The sequence below is a fragment of the Balaenoptera physalus genome, assembly GCF_965194825.1.
Source record: "Balaenoptera physalus genome assembly, chromosome: 10".
NCBI lineage: Eukaryota > Metazoa > Chordata > Mammalia > Artiodactyla > Balaenopteridae > Balaenoptera > Balaenoptera physalus.
Window position 1 is genome coordinate 76,861,378 of NC_138889.1, and position 17,792 is coordinate 76,879,169.

The 17,792-nt window shown below is 46.8% G+C and overlaps 1 protein-coding gene across 14 annotated transcripts in view; it reads left to right on the forward strand.

Moving 5' to 3' along the window:
- The window catches only part of NAV2 (neuron navigator 2), a 761,975-nt gene that overhangs the window by 683,626 nt on the left and 60,557 nt on the right, over positions 1-17,792 (forward strand). For 10 of the 14 annotated variants that reach the window (XR_014267924.1, XR_014267925.1, XR_014267926.1 and 7 more), the window contains 6 exons: positions 1,965-2,432; positions 3,097-3,162; positions 4,499-4,543; positions 7,003-7,163; positions 8,537-8,725; positions 14,818-14,870. Coding sequence is in view for 4 of the 14 variants with exons in the window: in XM_082476565.1 (XP_082332691.1) it covers positions 1,965-2,432; positions 3,097-3,162; positions 4,499-4,543; positions 7,003-7,163; positions 8,537-8,725; positions 14,818-14,870 (982 nt within the window). In the remaining 10 variants the exon portion in view is untranslated. The remainder of the gene's footprint in view (positions 1-1,964; positions 2,433-3,096; positions 3,163-4,498; positions 4,544-7,002; positions 7,164-8,536; positions 8,726-14,817; positions 14,871-17,792) is intronic. The other 4 variants (XR_014267928.1, XM_082476567.1, XR_014267929.1 and 1 more) reach the window with 3 other exon arrangements.

Consider the following 17,792-nt stretch of genomic DNA (forward strand, 5'->3'; position numbering starts at 1 on the left):
TGCCTCTCCATAGTATCTCATTATAATATCCACTGGACCACTTTAAAACTGCAGCTGCATAGAGCAGAGTTCATCCTATCTTTTCAGGAAATTTCTTGTCATAAGAAAGAGTAAGTCCAAGGATAGAAAACTTAGCAGTGAAAAAATAAAAATTATGTGCACATGTACATATTTGGGGATGAATGGGAATGTTTGCAAAGCCTTCAGAAGAAGCATTCCACATGAAAGGTATAATGCAGCAGTTCACTGTTCTTTGTCTAGACTTGATTATTAGAATTTCAGTAATGATTATTTTTTCAGGGAAAAGTCCTATTGGGCTGCTCTTTGTTGTTTTAACAGGTTGCCTTGTAAATGAAAATTTTCTCTGCTTCTTGCCTCCAGTATTATATGTAATATTCACTCTTTGGTATTATAGATTTCCTTTAGTAACTACAAAAGCATTTTACTAGACCCTTAGGCTAGTGTAATAGAATACTTGAAAATGCATGCAGCTTCTTAGGCTGTGAATTGAGCACCTTTCAGCCCATTCCTAGCAGTTACATCTTTCCTAAATTGTTAAGGTGTTCTGAATACTCTCGTTGTGCATTAGTATGAAGAAGAGGAGTCTTAGGTGAAGTGTGATAGCTCTCTTCAAATGGTTTGAAGGACTAACAGACAAAAGATTGGGCTTTTTCTGTGTAGTTACACAGAGCAGGATTAGGAGCAAGGCATAAAAGTTGGAAGAAGGTGGGTTAGATTTTGGTTTTGTAACAATTGGAAGTGCTTGGCAATGTAGCCAGTTAGCCTTTGGAGTATAAAGTAGTGAGGTCCCTGACACTGGAAGTATGTAAGCACTCTAAAGCCAAGGTTCTGCAACAAGATAGTTCTTTCTCTGTCACCAGGCAAAAAGTGTTCCTCTTCTGTCACCAGACATTGTAGTGAGGGTTGATTATGTGTTTATTGATTTTTACAACAATTGGGATTTGTAACAACTGTTTGGAGAGGTCGGAGGTCAAACTCACACCACTTTGACTAGCTGGGTGAAGGGCAACCTGCCTCTCATAGTATGTAGTAGTATCGTCTCTTTTCGGAGATACCTGTTCCATGACAGTTTTAGTGGATAGAATAAAGCCGTTACATTTCTAGAGCATGTACTGTCCTTTGACTTTAAGACAGTTCCTCCATCCTAGCAGAGAACCCTCTGCCAACGGAAAAGGGGAGTGTCTGTGCCATTCCCTGCGTTCTGACAGCACATTTGTGGTCATGAGCAGTGGGGGAGATGACGTGCAATGGCATTTCTGTGTGTCTATCACAGAGGCATGGTTCACATCCAGCGTGTCTGGTCGAACATCTTGTGAACCCCACAGGGTTTGTGTGTATCACTGGACAGTACTAGCTCTCTGGCCCTAAAAGACACATCTTTCAGGCTGGGCTTTCATGTGAGAATACATCTGAGAGGATACATTGCCCAGGCCGCCTCCAGATCTAGCCTCCTGTTCTTGATTCTACATGTTTGCTTAGAGATCAAAGAAACCAAATCATTTGGAGCTGAACTGTCATAAACGGAGTGCCTGCTTTGTGCCTGGGGTCATGGATACAAAGGTGATTAAGGCAGCTCTTTTCCCTTGAGATGTTTCCTGGGCAAGGGCAGTTTTCTAGTTACTCTATTTATGGAAAGAAAGGAAAGCAAGATGTTGGACCAGCGAGGGATAGGCCGGTAGAAAATTACTCCCCGTCTCCCTTTGGCTCAGGTAGATCCAGGGTCTCAGCAGCAGCCTGGAACTTGAAGGTGGAGCCTTTGCTCCACCAGTGCCCTGGCCCGCTGTGTGTGGCAGCCTTTCCCAGGGGAGCGCCCTGAGCCGTAGAAAGGACCGCGCCTCCCTCCCCAGGGACTCTCACTAGCTCCCGTGCCCCGCCCTCCTCTGATGGGCCGGCGCCCCTGGGCTTTGGGTGTTCAACCCGTGCAACCCTTTGTCTCTTCGCAGACTCTTTGGTGGGAAGCCTACCAAGCAAGTGCCCATCGCCACAGCCGAAAACATGAAAAACTCGGTGGTCATCTCCAACCCTCATGCCACCCTGAGCCAGCAAGGTAACTTAGAGTCCCCCTCGGGCAGCGGCGTCCTGAGCAGCGGCGGCAGCAGCCCTCTCTACAGTAAGAACGCAGACAGCACCCAGTCCCCCCTGGCCTCCAGCCCCGGCTCCGCCCACTCGGGCCCCTCCAACAGCCTCACGTGGGGCACCCACGCCAGCAGCTCCTCGGCCGTTAGCAAGGACGGCCTGGGCTTCCAGTCGGTCAGCAGCCTCCACACCAGCTGCGAGTCCATTGACATCTCCCTGGGCAGCGGAGGGGCGCTGAGTCACAACTCCTCCACCGGCCTCATTGCCGCCTCTAAGGATGACGCCCTGACCCCCTTTGTCAGAACCAACAGTGTGAAGACCACACTGTCGGAAAGGTTGGTGCTGCGCGTTTGGCTGCCTTTATCTCCCCGAAAGACGCCCTTCCAAGAGTCCAGAGATTATGTCAGGAAGCCCAAGTGTTAACTCACCTTTGCTGGGAGATTTCTCTCTTTCTGATCGTCTCTCCAGAGGGAAGCCAGTTTGGGATGGATTAAGCCAGGCTCTGCTTCCTGTTAACTTTTTCACTGTGGTTTTTCTCAATGCATGGAGCTGCTGGAAGTCTCTTGGGGGCAGATTTCATGCTGCCTTTTGAAAGGGCATTCTGCCTTCGAAGTCCTTCCATTTTATTGTTTGTTCATCAACTGCCTCTTTCCCTGCCCCTTGTAATTGTGTGGTCCAAGCAGGTCCAAGCTGTAGCCGCAGAGCGTGTGGTGGGGTGTTCCTTAAGCAGCTGAGTCCATATGCTGGTCCTCGGGGCAGACACCCTCCTACTTGAAGGGCCGCAGGCCAGAGTGATAGGAAATCAAGAAACCAGAATTGTCCTCAAAGCTCTGAATCTCACTGCCGTAGTGATACATGTCCATTTTCTCCACATGGAGAAGAAAGGCAGTATCGGCACTGGAAATGAGACGAATGTTCTAGTTGTTGCGTATAATAACCCCACCCCCTCCTCCCAATCTAATGCTCCTTCTCTTGTTTTCCACCTGCCTGGCCTTCTAGCCCTCTCTCTTCCCCTGCCGCTAGCCCTAAGTTCTGCAGAAGTACTCTGCCCAGGAAACAGGACAGGTAATGACGTTGTAGGCCGGGGACGCCACCGAGCCTCTAGCTTCCTCTGCCCCCCTGTGTCAAGCCAGATGTCTTGTGTGAGGCTGTTGGCTTGCGGCTTCCGCTTGTGTTCGTGGCCCCGGTGTGCTCTGTGACCCCCCAGACATGCCTGTGAGGGTCTGTTCTGCTGCCCACAAAGCTCAGGAAGAGGTGGAGCGGGGCGGGCCCCTCCTCTCCCAGCTTGGGAAGGAACCTCAAACCTGCCACCTGGCGAGGGGCGGCAGAAGCTCTCACTGGCATCTCAGCCTCCCCGTGGCATGCTCCTGCTTCCCAGTTTCCTGCCCTTTCTCCTCTCTCCCCTCCCCCTCCAAGCCCAGAAGTGACCTACCGCCCACCACGCGGCTCTGCGGCCCGCACCTTTGTCTCCCCCACCCCTGCTCCCCAACGCAGCTGGCTGTTTGCCCTCTCAAAGGCCTTTGCTGCAGTTTGGCTCTGTGTCTCGCAGGCTGTTGTGTTCTGTGTGCCCGTTTTCTGTAACAGTAAGAAGACTATGTGGAGTGTTGCTGGCCCCCAGATGCCCTGAGGGTGGGCCTCAGAGATGGACCTTGACCTTGAGTTTGTGGGGAAGCCATGGCTTGGCCAAACATAACGAGCAGATGTTGTTTCATGCTAGGGGGAAAAAAAATTAATGAAAACCCTCTTCACCCCATTAACAGTGAAAACGTTGCTTTTGTCAGACTCATAGACCAAGCCTTTAAACCTAGCTCTTTGGAAATCCAAATGCTGTGACTTTATCAGCCAGCAGGTCGTAACATGCCCCAACTCTGCCCAGGGCTCAGCTCCTAGCTACGCCCAATGAGAGCCTCGAAAACTGAGAGGGACCTGGAATTCACTTGTTACAGATGAATTCCAAATATGCAGACTGCTGGCCTCTTGAAACTCTCCAGCAAGTCCCTTCTCTCACTTGAAGTCATCGCCAGTGGCATTTGGTGGTGGGCCAGAGTGGTTAGGGGTGCGGGGAGCCTGGCATCTCTGTCTGCCACGGAAGGCATGGGCTCTGCTTCCAGATGGGGGCAGCTCCTGAGTTTGGCTTTGAACCCGCGGAAAAGGAGGAGCAGTTGGGGCCGAGTGGCTCAGGCCTCCTGGGGACGGGGTTGGAGGATGCTGGGTGTGAACGCAGGCCTGGGTTTCCTCTGTTCCCGTGGCTGTGGATGTGTTGCATGCAGAGGACCACTCCCTGGTGAAGTGAGTCTCTTCCTCCGGGTCTCTTGGCTCCTCCTTAGCCTTTCCCCCCTCATATGGCCTGCTTTCCCTGTGCTTCTCTGAGGTTCTTATGTTTGTTTTAACTTTCCTACAGTGACCCGCACCTTGATAGGAACACTTTGCCTAAAAAAGGACTCAGGTATCTGTGTTTTCTCCTTGCATCCATGCCATCTGGTGTGGCTCTGGGGCTTGGCTGTGTGGCTCTCCCATGGCTGGTGGGGCTCGGGCTGGGCTGGGGGTCCCCGCTTTGGCCTCCGCAGCAGGACCCTTTGGATGATGGCTCCCCTCGCCACCCTCTCGTTCTCATCTCTCCATGTGTCGGCTTCTTTGCTTGAGCAGAGGCTGTGCTCTTTCAGGCTCACTGTGGTCAAACCATCTCATGACAACCAACCCTGAGCAAGCCCGGAGAGCAGTTACCGCTACTTCTGGGGCCAGTGGGTTTAATCGCGGATCACTTCGCCATGACCATTCCATTCACGGGCTGTCTTCCAAGAGAAAGGATATGACTTGTAGCATGTTGATTTGTCAACCAGGACACAGAGCAAAGGAGAGAAATATTCCCCCCCCCCCCACCCCTGCCCAATTTGAAGATTTTTAACTTTCTGGCCCATAGAAAGTTGCTAAGGACGGGCGCTTTGCACTTGTCTGAATATTCTAATGGAAAATCGGGTCAATTTTCAATGCCCAGCAAGACATGGGTGTGTTCATTTTTTTGATGTAAAGAAAGTAAAGACTTTCTTTCCAAGAGCGAATGTCCTTTCGTTCACTGTAAGTGATGGCTCGTTTTTGGCGCTGGTCCTGGTGAAACAAGATGCTATAAGTCACCATTGCTCACGCCATCCACCTCACTTTGCCAACCAGAAGAACTTCAGTCCTAACGCCTGCCCCGTGACCTTAATGTCACACGGTTACAGCTGTCATTTCTTCCGCTCTCTAAACACCTTGTTCTCTGTAGCATCGGCTTCACCCTGCACCGAGCAGTAAGTGCTTTCGCAAAACATGGGACTTGGAATGAAATGTTTCGTTGCTGTCATGTATGTCTGTAGTTAATAACCAACAGTTCTTAAGGCTGAGAGCGTTTTGACCAGTAATGGGAGGTAGGTATCAATGCTTCCTTTCAACAGGAGTTCCGAGTAAGGCCAAATCTAAAAATCTAAGAATAAAAGTATTGAAAAAGCCCCCAACAGACCTCCCGAGGGAGGAAGTTCAGCACGGTGGCCTTCGAGGGGGGAGTTGGCAAGGCCTTTTGTACTTAACAGTTTTCATCATGCTTGTCGGCACTCAGGCTAATGCTTAAATCATATCCACTCTTCACGTGAGTTTGACCTTGATGCCCCAGCGTCGCTCCCAGAGGAAGCTCACGTCTTCGAACATCAGCATTTCGTAATGCTAACGTGTATATTTCTGGAGCAGATCTATTCTGTGAAAATTATGTAGCTCTGGCTTTTAAAATCTGTTTTTAAAAAAATTCAGAATAGAGGTAAGTGACAGGGAATCCTCAGGCAATTGATGGGACCTAGAAAGTCCAACTATAGTAAAAACATTAAGGAAGAATCGTGTTTATGTTCCCTCTCACTGTGATTCCCTTTCTAGCTCACCCACTCCATACACACACACATCCCATACCAACACACTGACAACTCCTTGTCCTAAGTCAAGAGGAGCCCTCTATTTACGTAATCAGTAGTAACCCCAGGGTCATCTGTTTATAAGTCCAAAGTACTCTGGCCACTGGGGCACTTTAGACATTCGAGATGCTGCCTGTGGGCATAATGAGAAGAGCCCACAGGCAGCATCCATAATGGATTTGGGAATCAGACAAATATGGATTGAAATCTCGGCACGTGATTCAAGGCAGGCCGTCACCTTCCCTGAATGTAAAACAGGAATAATAGCATCCGTGTTGCTGGGAGAATCCGAGGCTTCAGTAAGATAATGTCTATGAAGGCACCTGGCACGTTGGAGACGTTCAATAAATCATTACCAAATACGTTTCAGAATTAATGATGAGGTGGACCACGTGACTTCTGAAGACCCTCCCCTGTGTGAGACCCAGTGATTTGGGGTTCCTTTTGTGAAGACTGGTTTCTGCCAGATTCTAGTAACTACTGTCAGCGTCGGTCTCCTCATACCTTCCTGTACGTGTCTGGTTTCTGATACTCTGTGATTCATGGCCACTTACTTGCGCTCCAGAATGCAGGTGCCATGAGCTATCTAATTAAAACTTCCTCAGAGCTCTGACAGCAGCTTGTTTTGTTGCTTCAGTCCTGTCAAGGTGGAGGCTTTGAAATGACACCGTCATGAATCAACATGTTACAGATACGCCCAGGGACGGCTCTTTTGAGCGTTTACCCATCTTGTTCCCTTTATGTAGTTCCCTCAAAACTGAAAGGAATTGCAGTTTTCCCCCAAAGACAGCCAAGTGGCAAAAAAGGTTTTGAGAAACTTTGTGAGTTTCGGGAATGTGTAGCGATCTGATTTTTCAAACGTCATCTTTGGATGTATATTTTCTTTTTATATGTTTATCGTCAGCTCCAGAGAGCTCATTTTCATAAGCGCTGTTCGTAGTTAATCCCAGCCTGCTTTCTGTCTGTCCAGGTACACCCCCACCTCCCAGCTTCGCACACAAGAAGACGCAAAAGAATGGTTACGGTCCCACTCTGCAGGAGGCCTGCAGGACACTGCCGCCAACTCTCCTTTCTCCTCTGGCTCCAGTGTAACTTCTCCCTCCGGAACAAGATTCAACTTTTCTCAGCTTGGTGAGTAGCTACTTGGCATTAACTGTGTTGATCAGCGCCTTAGGGCAGAGGTTATCTTGCATTTTGAAAGAGACATGTGGTCACATCACTCTCAGTATCTGATCAGCCCTCAGCAGTGTAGTTTGATTATAGGTAATTGATAGCAGAAGAAAAGAAAAATGTGTTTTGGTTCTCTATCAGTAATTTTCTCTACATGGTTGATATAGGTGGGGTTATAGCAAAGAGCAAACCATCCGTGGAATGAGAAGAATGTATTCTAAGACCTCTGAAGATGTAGGTTTTATAGCGTATCCCATGTTTGGTCATCCTCATTGCTTTATTAAACCGGAAATAAAGATCAGGTTTTGACTGAGCAGATATTCTTGGAAATGCCTACCGGTGACATCATGCTTTGACTGGCACAGTGAGGAAAGGAAAAGAATTTGTAACCCTGCTGACATGTCAACGGATGCTTTTTTTAGAGAGACAAACACTCACACAGACTCACAGATAGGTAAAAGAGAACAGTCCAAAGCTTTGTACGAATCCATGTAAAAACTGCATATGATCCGATAGCAAGCATACACAGTTAGAAAAAGGAAAGAACAGTCCTGGCTGAAATGACTGGGAAAGGTTACACGAAGGTGGCAGGATGTGAGAGCTGAGCCTTCCAAGACGGAAAGAGAGGGAAATATTTTTTCCAGTCTCATCTCGTTCTTTAGAGAGGCAGCCTTTTCTGATTACTGTGAATAATAAACTCAATCTTTAAGGACTTCTAATCAAGTAAGGGTTAACTCTTCATTGTTAGTGAACCGAATGCATACTTGTGAATGATTTTACGTGACTGAAATGCACAGAATTTTAATAAGAAAGCCAGTTTCGGCTAAGGTAGACGCACGCCCTTTGCACTGAAGCTCTGCAGGCACCGTTATGAAATCCTCCCCATCTGAGACGGTGAGACCTGTGCTCATATTGTTCTCTCCTGGCTGTAACTCTTTGAGGCAAGAGTTTCTTGTCATGCACAAATGCTTCCCATCTGATCAAAAGCCCAGCTGGACTATTTTGGGCTTTTGGCTTTAGGGAGAATTGTTCCAGATGAGCCCAGAAAGTAATTAACTCATGCCTGGAAGGTGACACTAGCTTGTCTGAATGTGCCAAGTTGGAAAGCTGAGGCCCAGAGCCTCGCTTTGGAACTGACCCACCTTTCCTCCCTTATTTTTAGCTGTAAGTGTGTTACTCAGATGCTGGTGTGACCACCTTTGAGAGAATAGACGAGGGAGAGAAGTTGACAGGGACGGGGTTGGCTGGTCATAAGCAGCCTCCTCTTCGTCCCCCTTCAGGATCTGAACCGGGACGTGAATCTCCAACCCTTTGACTGACTCCTTTCCTTCCAGCGAGTCCCACCACTGTCACCCAGATGAGCTTGTCCAACCCGACCATGCTGAGGACCCACAGCCTCTCCAATGCCGACGGGCAGTACGACCCGTACACGGACAGCCGCTTCCGGAACAGCTCCATGTCCCTGGACGAGAAAAGCAGAACCATGAGCCGCTCAGGCTCATTCCGGGATGGGTTTGAAGAAGGTAAGAAGCAAGGAGATTCACCCTCTCTCACGCTGTGCAGAGCGGTTAACAGTCCTCTATACCGAGTTCACTTCGTTGACCTAAGAGTCCACCCGTACAAGTTTCCAGCTCGCCACTTACTGTGGGGCGCGGGGCTGGGGAACTCTGCATGGTAGGGTCTGACTCGTAATTAACCTCGCAGGATTGTAGGGAAGACAAAACACGGGTGAACCCTGGAGTTGACCGAGTTCCGCTCCAGGCTTCTCTCCCGTGGACTTGGGCCCTAGCTTCTTGGCATGCACCTCCATTGTGAGGCTCAGCCGCTGGCACACCATCTTGGCAATGCCAGTTACTGGAGAGTTCGTTTCCCTGTGCCAACATACCCGTATGGCTTTGGGGGGCTGTCGGCAGCCGCGCCTCCCCCCTTCGCTCCAGAATTTTCTATTTCTTTTCTCAAGCACCAGTTTTTTTAAGTTTGTTGCTTTCAGTTTTGCCCTTTTCCTTCTTTGCTTGCTAATTGGGAATATTTGGTGTTGGATTTTTATGTTTTGTTCATTTTAATCAGAATTTGGGGTGAAAACTACAGTGGGCATCTTCATCAGCCATCTTCCTAACTCAGTTCATTTCTCTTTCCTACTTCAGTCAAAGTGTGAGTTAGGGGAGCAAACAGTCAAAATGTTGGGAAGGCACATCACCCCCACCCGCAAAAGCTTCCCAGAGATGGGGATGATAAGACATTGGTGTCAGTACCAGTGACGAGCGGTTAAGAATATGAGATTATAATACCAGGGTTTGAACTCCAACTCCACTACTTCTTAGGTATATGATCTTGGGCAAGTTAACTTCACTTCTCTGTGCCTTTGTATTTTCACTGATGAAGTAGGAGTACCAGGCTCATGGAATTATGAGAATTAAATGAGATAATATATATAAATGTTAATCCAGTAATGTTAGTACCTGTTACAGCCTGAAAACTGAGCTTCAGCATTGATGTCCTGGCAGCTGGAAGTCCCCAGCCAGAGGAGGGGGGACTCTTGGAGCAAATGGAGCCCAGGCGGAGGGCCATAGCCCTAGTTGTGCCTTTTCTGCCAGGGACAGAACAGAATGGGGGTGGGGAGGGGAGGCACAGGCACTTCCCTCTGCTCCTAGCCCCTGTGAGAATGGGGAAATATGCCCAGCATCCTCCTGGTAGGAAAGAACAAATAAACTTGTGACTGTCGAGGAAACCCCTAAACAAGTCAAGAGGGAGAGAGATGCAAGATGTCAGCTTCTGCCCTGCCCAGTGTTCTTTTTAACAAAAGTTGTAAAGAGTTTAGTTACAGAGCAGTTGCCCCCTGGTTAATCTTCCTTAATTCTCTCCACTCTGATTTATGTATCATTTGCGTCCAGTGAGCAGACACTCGTCTGTGGGAACCCACTGGGACAGAGGATTAAGGAGGGGCAGAGCCTGAGTTACTGAGAGCGTTTTGCTGGATTTAAGAGCTAGAAATCAGTAGTAATCGTGGAGGGTACGTTGACCGTAAGGTGAAGGAGTAGGCAGTTTGTCTTTAACATTTTTCTGATCAGTGGGCGAACCAAGCATGGCCACAAAGCATTTCCCAGCCCTCCTGATAATGACTCGTGAATGGAGAGTGCCCTGTGCCCTGTTCATCTGCTCTGTCCCGTGTGTACCTGAGTGAACCGTGTTCAGTGCTGCAACTTGTCCAAACAAGCACACTTGACCTCATAAAGGTCCAGGACCATTACAGTATCATCATCAGATGGGTATTTTTTATTCCATCTGGAATCAAGCCGTCAGGCAGCACAACTGTGGAATATCTGGGATGTCAAAGTGACATTGATAAAAAGGGCTTGCCCACAAGCAGTGTCTAGACTTTTGTAAACCCTGATGATTCATGGTGATGTGGAAGTGAAGCGCAGAGGTAAAATCTAATTTGGGGAGAAGGGGTAGAGACTGCTGTCAGTATACTAAGAAACATGTAACATCTTCATCTTTTGGGAAATTTGGCATCAGATTGATTTTATTTCTTCCAAGGCTATTACATTACCAAAACAAAATAGGGCTTGTGCAATTAGGTGTTTTTAATTCCATTGGGGGATGACTTTTTTTTTTCCCCTCTTGAATGTATAAACTCCTGGTACTGCAGAAACAGTTGGGAAAAAATTCACATCTCATGTTTGGACCGAATAGAACCTCCTTATATTGATAAGAGGCAGTGAGGTATATCATATGCCAGAAAGCAGAAAGAAATTTAGGAAGAATTAGCACAAGTACTTGAGTGAGGTTTTTGTGGGATTTAATTAGCACTTTCCATTTTGAAGGAAATGGAAGTCATAAGTATGTAGATGAGGTACAGGCATGGCCCAGGTGCAACCTTTCAAGGTTATTTCAGGTAAATTAATTTCCATCAGATGCATTATGCAATCTTCAAGTCAACTTTAATAGTGCACTTTAGGGAGATGCTTGAGGCACTTTTCAAATGAATGTCTTTGGAGAAAAAAAAAATCCAGGGACTTTACCAGTCATCCCTAAGAACTGGTACAGTCTAAATCAGTTCATATGGAACCCACAGAAACGGAGCAGCTTATTAGTAAATAAATCTTGTGTTGCAGCTCTCCTGTGTTTCTAGCCCCAGAGTTACACTTGGATTCAAGTCCTGGCACCTCCACTGTTAGCAAGGTGACTTTGAGTAAGGGACTTGACCCTGTTCAGCCTATTTCCTGTTCATTAGAATGTGGAAAATAAGTATAACTGTACCTACTTCAGAGGATTGAAGTGAAGATTAGGTGAGATAAATCCTGGAAGGCATTTAGCAGAATGACTTTGAAAGGGGTTTATAGTAAGTACTCAGTCAATGGTAGCTATTGTTATAGTTGTCATGTTTTGTTTTATCCTTCTCCCCATGGGCCATTTCAACCCCATTTTGTTTATGGCAATGTTGAACAGAGGAAGTGACCTGGGGACTTTTTGCAGCCAGAACTATGTCCTAAACTCCTGATTCTCAGCCCTCTGTGTTCTACTCAATCCTGCCTTACACTTATCTCTTCCTTGGCCACAGCTGGGCTTTCTTACGTGTCTGAAGCAAACCCTGAACCTTCATCAGTGTGGTCTCCGTTTTCAGTTATGCTTCCTTCGCTGGTTGAGAGGGCAGCCCATTAGCCATCAGAACTGCATCTCATTCTCACCGACTCCTTCCTTCCATAGCCCCCAGTGACAGAGCGAGAACTAGAGTGCAATACCCAGACTCACTTTCTCTCTCTGCTCCTGACCAGCTGTGTGTGCTTGACCACATGGCTTAGCCTCTCTGGACCTAAATTTACTCCTGTGTTCATTAGGGATAGAAATTCCTGCCCTGTCTGGGAATATTACCGACAAATTCTCTATGATGATGAGGATCACTTCAAACAGTAGTATGAGGAAGTGCTTTGATTAGTATGAAGCTGAATATATACATATATCTACGTCTGTATCTATAGACGTAGATATATGTGTGTATATATATATATGGTGCCCAAGTGTGACAACAGAGGCATTTGTTTGCTTTATTGGCTGGAATATGCCCGGTTGTCTAATTCCATCTTGTGATTTCACCCCTACCTGTGCCTTCTAATTCTTCTCAAACATGCACTTTTTGCTTATTTGGTCCCAGATTATGCCTGTGTAGATTGAATGAGGGGTTTAGGAAACCATTCTAAATATACCAAAAAGCTTTACCAAAAACAAAAAAACCCTCAGATACCAGTAAACAAGGTCAGTCAAGGGCAAAGCCATCTCCAGATTTCTGGTCTGCAGATTCTGTTCCTGAATGCTGTAGGACCTTAGGCAGGTTGTTTAACCTCTCTGGGTTTCAGATTAGTCAGTGGCAGAGAAGGCCTAGGTATTCTCTGTGGTTCCTTGTATCTTCAAAGTTTTGGAGGTACAGGTATAGGGAGGAAGCTGCAGAGCATGCTTTTGCTGCTCTGGCTTTGTACGTCTCATAAGCATTCTGTCGTCCAAAAGTACCCCAGCCACCTAACCCAGGCTCTGCCTTGGCTCAGTTTTCTTGAAGGAGGGCCAACTGCAGTGGTTCAGGCAGCCATATTCAGCTTTGGGTTGATCTGGAAAGCAAGGACTCTTTCTTTGGACCACAGCCTTGCTGTTGCTATTTACAAGTGAGAGGAATTAATTACAGAGGGAAATAATTACCTCCGCCCGAAGCCTGTGCTCCTCTCTGCCTGCGGCCCCAAGCTTGCCCTGAGGTATCGCTGAAGGCAGTATCAGTGAATTCATGTGTATGAGGTAGAGAAATAGAAGAGACAAACCTCCGTTTTTCAGCAGCCCAAGGCCACGCAGCAGCCCTGCGCAGGCCTCTGGAGCGGGCGTCTGCCAGGGCGGTGTGGTTGAAGGATGGCTTTCACCTCTCTTCCCTCAGCTTGGCCTCCAGCATAATTTCCCCCCTAGTGTCTGTGTCTTGGGGCTAAAGTAACTTACCCCTTTGGACCGTTAGGCCCCTAGGCTGGGGCATGAGAGGCCTGTCTGTTAATGTGTGGACATATTAACACTGAAAGCCATTATTGGCCGTTAACACCTTAAACGGATCTTTTACGGGCATGGGCCAGATGAGTCATGGATGGAGAAAGAAAGGAGGAAAAGATCTAGGACCTCGGGCATTGCTGAAGAGGGTGGATCTGAGTGGTGGTGTAGAGATAGCCTCAGAGCAATTGGCACTGTCTAAGAGAAAGGATGACCAGAAACACAAGCCAAGAGCTGTGTGGGTTAGAGGAGGGAGGAAGCCCATCCTGGTGGCTGTCGGGGAAACGAGATAGGGCTCCAGGAGAAGATGCTCTTTGAGCCGATCCTGGTGATTTGGATGGGCAGGAATGGGAAACTTCCTAAACCAAAGGAACTGAACGGGCAGAGACTCTGAGACGGCAGAGTACCACGCAGGCCATGCTTGAGAGAGCCGTGCAGGATTCAGAGTGCGATAGGAGCACCTAAATGAAGGATGGGAGGTTGGAAGCTTTACTGGGGAGACGGTGTGGAGGCACCGGAGTGGTCGGCTGAGCCGTTGCTGGGATATCTGTGGGCAGGTAGCTTCTGCCAACCGCTGATCCAAGTTGAGTTCACTCCTTGGGTGGTAGGTGAAAGCCGTCTAGTACACATGGAAAGTTCCTCCCCAGCCTCCCACTCTCAGACCGCAGGTGAGAGCGCAGTGTGGGGTAGAAGCATTCCACTCCTGGTCAGGGAAGCTGTGCCCCATTAGAAGGTCTGTGATGTCTCAACAGGCATATTTCTGTCTTTCAAACAAATTATTGAGAGATTACTAAGAAAATGTCATTAAAGAATCTGGTTTCCAAGAAGAGAAGTCAGCCAGAATACCTAGTCCTGGAAAAGACCACGGTTTAAATTACATGAAAACAGAAAATAAAATGTCTCCATCGGCTGGGGGCAGGAGGGGGTGAGGAGGGTACAAGGATGGTACCCAAAGTACCAGTCACAAACAGAAAAGAGGACACTTTGTAGATATGATAGAAATCAAATGAAGAATCTATGTTTCTGTGGATATGTTTTCTAAACAATGTTCTACCACAGGGTCATCTAGAATGAATTTACCATGGCCAACAGCCAGCCTCCTATGCTCAAAATAATCAGCTCGTCTTTTTGCTTATACAAATGGCAGATGCTAGCAACCCAATCTTAACTCTAAGGGGATACATTAGAAAAAAGAAAGGAATAAAATATGCTGGAACAGAGCAGGTAAAAGTTGCCTCTGGGTAATAGAATTATGAGTCACACAGGTTATGGCAGTGAAAATGCTTCTTAACATTTCTCTGTACTTGAAACATTTAGCTTAGTAATTATGTGTTATTTTGATAGTTAGAGCAGGGGTAGTATTTAGAATGTTGTAAGAAAAAAAAAATGTGGTAATAGAGAAATGACTCCCATAGAAAATTATTCCTTACTTGACACTGACCTGTCACCAAACCAGGAAAGGTTGGGTCAAGGTGAGGTTAAGTTGCTCCGAGCCTGGTAATGTCCTCTAATGCTGAGTTTCTCCTTCCCTTCCCCTTTTCGGCTCCAAAGTAGCCAACTGTGCAATTCACCTTTTCTTTCTTTTCTTTTTTTTAAACAGTTCATGGTTCCTCACTCTCCTTGGTCTCCAGCACGTCATCAATTTATTCTACAGTGAGTATAAATCAATGCTGTGTGGCTATGTGTGTCAAAAATAAAATACAAGCATGTCTCCTGGAGAGAGTATTTCCATTATAAGGGAATCAATTAATTAGGGAACAAAGTTTGAAATTCACAAACAGTTACTGATGTACCAACCAATAAATCAGGAGCTGACTTTTGTTGAAGTGGCATTGTGTTTCAAGTGGTAACTAGTTAGAATGTATGAGATGCCTTTTTCAACTTTGTGTCTGCCTCAGTTTCTTTGTCTGTAAAGTAGAAAGAACAACAGCCCCCCTACCCTGTGGCGTTGTAATGAGAATTAAAGTTATGAATATTACTGTTCACTGCAATATAAATTCCTTGAGGACAAGGACTTTTTTCTGGTTTTATTCCTAGTGCCTAGAACCGGGCCTAGCATATAGTAGGTGTTCAAAAAATAGGTTTGCATGAGTAAGAAAATGCACGTAAAGCAATGAATAGAGTGTATGCAGCACAGAGGAAGCTCCCATAAATGATAGCTGTCATCAGTGAGAGGTCTACTGAACAAAAGCCAAACTTAATCAAATATAGTACTGGATTTATTCAGTATGCTTACTTTTTATAGCTATGTGCATAACTATCTTAAAAACTTTAACTCGGGAATTCCTGTAGGAAAAAAACATTTGATTAATTAGGAATTGGGAATTCTTTAGCCCTTAATTCCATGGAGGACAGATGTTTTAATAATTCAGTTTTTGGTAATGCCAGGTATCTCGGCTCTGTAGTGGGACAAACTGTAGATAGCCCCCTGTAAGTTAAAGACCATCCCAGAATCAAGTCAAAGAGCCCAGGGCCTGACTGTTCTTTCTTAGGCCTGTAGCGAGCAAACAGACTTCAGAGGTTGCCGACATGGTCTGATTTGAAGGACCTAGAAACGTTCTCTTCTGCTCCTACCCACCTTGCCCCTCCAACTCCACAGGACCTCTTTCCTCTGCTAGTCATCTTGTCTGAAGTTTTATCAAAGTCCTGGCTTTCATTTTAAAGACTTTATATATGGTAACCTTGGGAAGGGGTTATTTAAGCCGTTATCCAAGAAAGCATAGGGATGGCCTTCTAACTATCAGCTATTGCATCTACTGAGTCCTTTCGTCTAGAATGAAACTGTATGACATGGGTACCAGACCAGAGGTGGTACTTTTCAACCTAGATTCACTTCTTCCACAGTAGTTACTGGCACCAAGTATTGATATATGCCAGGCTCTGGGCTGAGCCCTGAGGACGTGGCTTAGGTGGAGAAAGGAGCCTGCTTCCGAAAGAGGAAGCCAGAGGCACAGAGGGCACGGGGGGCACGTGGAACTCTAGTTTCACAGGGTTGGTGCAGTGCAGCCATACCAGACATTTCAGTGCCCAAGCCCCATGTTTTCCCAGGGAGTTCCCAGGGTTTCCTGTCAACACACTGTTCATTCAGAAAAGTGAAAAATGGGGGCTGGCCTGCGTCAGCCAGCCTGGGAGGGAAAGAGCACGAGCTCCTCCACCTGTGAGAATTCAGATGCAGGAAACCATCACTTGCAGTTCCTGGCTGCTTCCCCTTCACGCCAACCACCGGGAGTTCTTACAGCTACAGGCCTCTCTTTCAGTAGCGTTTGTTCTAGGCGTGTGGACCTGAAGTTTGTGTTTTCATGAAATTTGAAATTGTCCTTTCTGAGTTGATATAAATTCACAAATTATCAAAGACCTAATAATAATAATTTTTAATTCCATGTTTATCTGGATAGCAAGAGACCCGAGGCCTATTCATAGTTTTTCCCTTACTGTATGACTTTGGACAAATTACCTCCTTATTCTGAGGGTCTCTGTTTTGCCCTTGGCCTCAGGGAGCTCGGCCAAGTGGTCTCCGAGGTCCCTACAACCTCTGACATTCCACTAGTTGGTGAGTCAAAGGTTCCCATGTACTGTTCTTTATATGTGCCTTCTCTGAGAATGTAAGTTGCTTTTGCAGACTTTTTACAAAATACTCTAACCTTTGAATATTTTCATGATGGAGTGGTATGCTAATTCCAAGGAAATCTGCAAGTCTGGCCAGGCAGTGGTGTATGGTCCCTTATCTATTATTAGCTCCTTGGTGATGATGAAATTCAGAAACAAATGCTCAGGCGCCTTTGTAAATGAAAAGGTAAATAAGTTCGTATTTGTTGTCTAAAAAGAGATCTTTGGAGTGTCTTAAGTTGCCACCAGCCCAGACCAAAGAGTCTGTTTAAGACCAGAGTGTTTTAAAGGCTCTTATTGGATGATAATAGGCTTTCTCCCCCCTGAAATCTCTGTAATTCTTAGATATTCAAGAATGTTCATTCTGGCTGAAATTTGCCTGTAATTTTAATTACAAAGGAAAGAAAAGACAGCCTGATGCTAAACAAATGCCATGAAGAGGTCATGGCCGGCCCTTGGAGTAGAAAAAAATTGAAGAGGCCACATCTGGCATCAGATTTGCTTTCTTGGTTGGTAGGGAGCAACAGATGAGTTCCCAGGGGAACTGCCTAGTGGAGAGAGGCCCGGAGCTTCCCTCGGAGTTCCCAGATGCACAGAAGAGCAGCAGCAGCTGGGGCAAGATACAAAACACATGATTTCTCCAGGCTGCTGTTGAGAGCAGGATTCCAGCCCCAGAGACAGGTGGGCACCGAGACAGACAGTGGCAGCCGCCCAAGGCAGGCTGTTGATAGAAGTGTTTAGAAGTAGGGCTGGTCCTCCGTGGATGGTTCAGCCTGCTAACAGACCTCCATTTGCCTCCCAAATGTTAGATAGCTGTGACGTTATCACCATTAACTTTTCTCCTTTGGATCAGACTCAGAAGCCAGGGCCTTATTTCTGGAAGGCCTCCAGGAGAATGTCGCTATAGTCAGAGCAGGAGAAAGTGCTGGTTAAGATCATAGGCTCTGGAGCCAGACTACCTTGGATCCA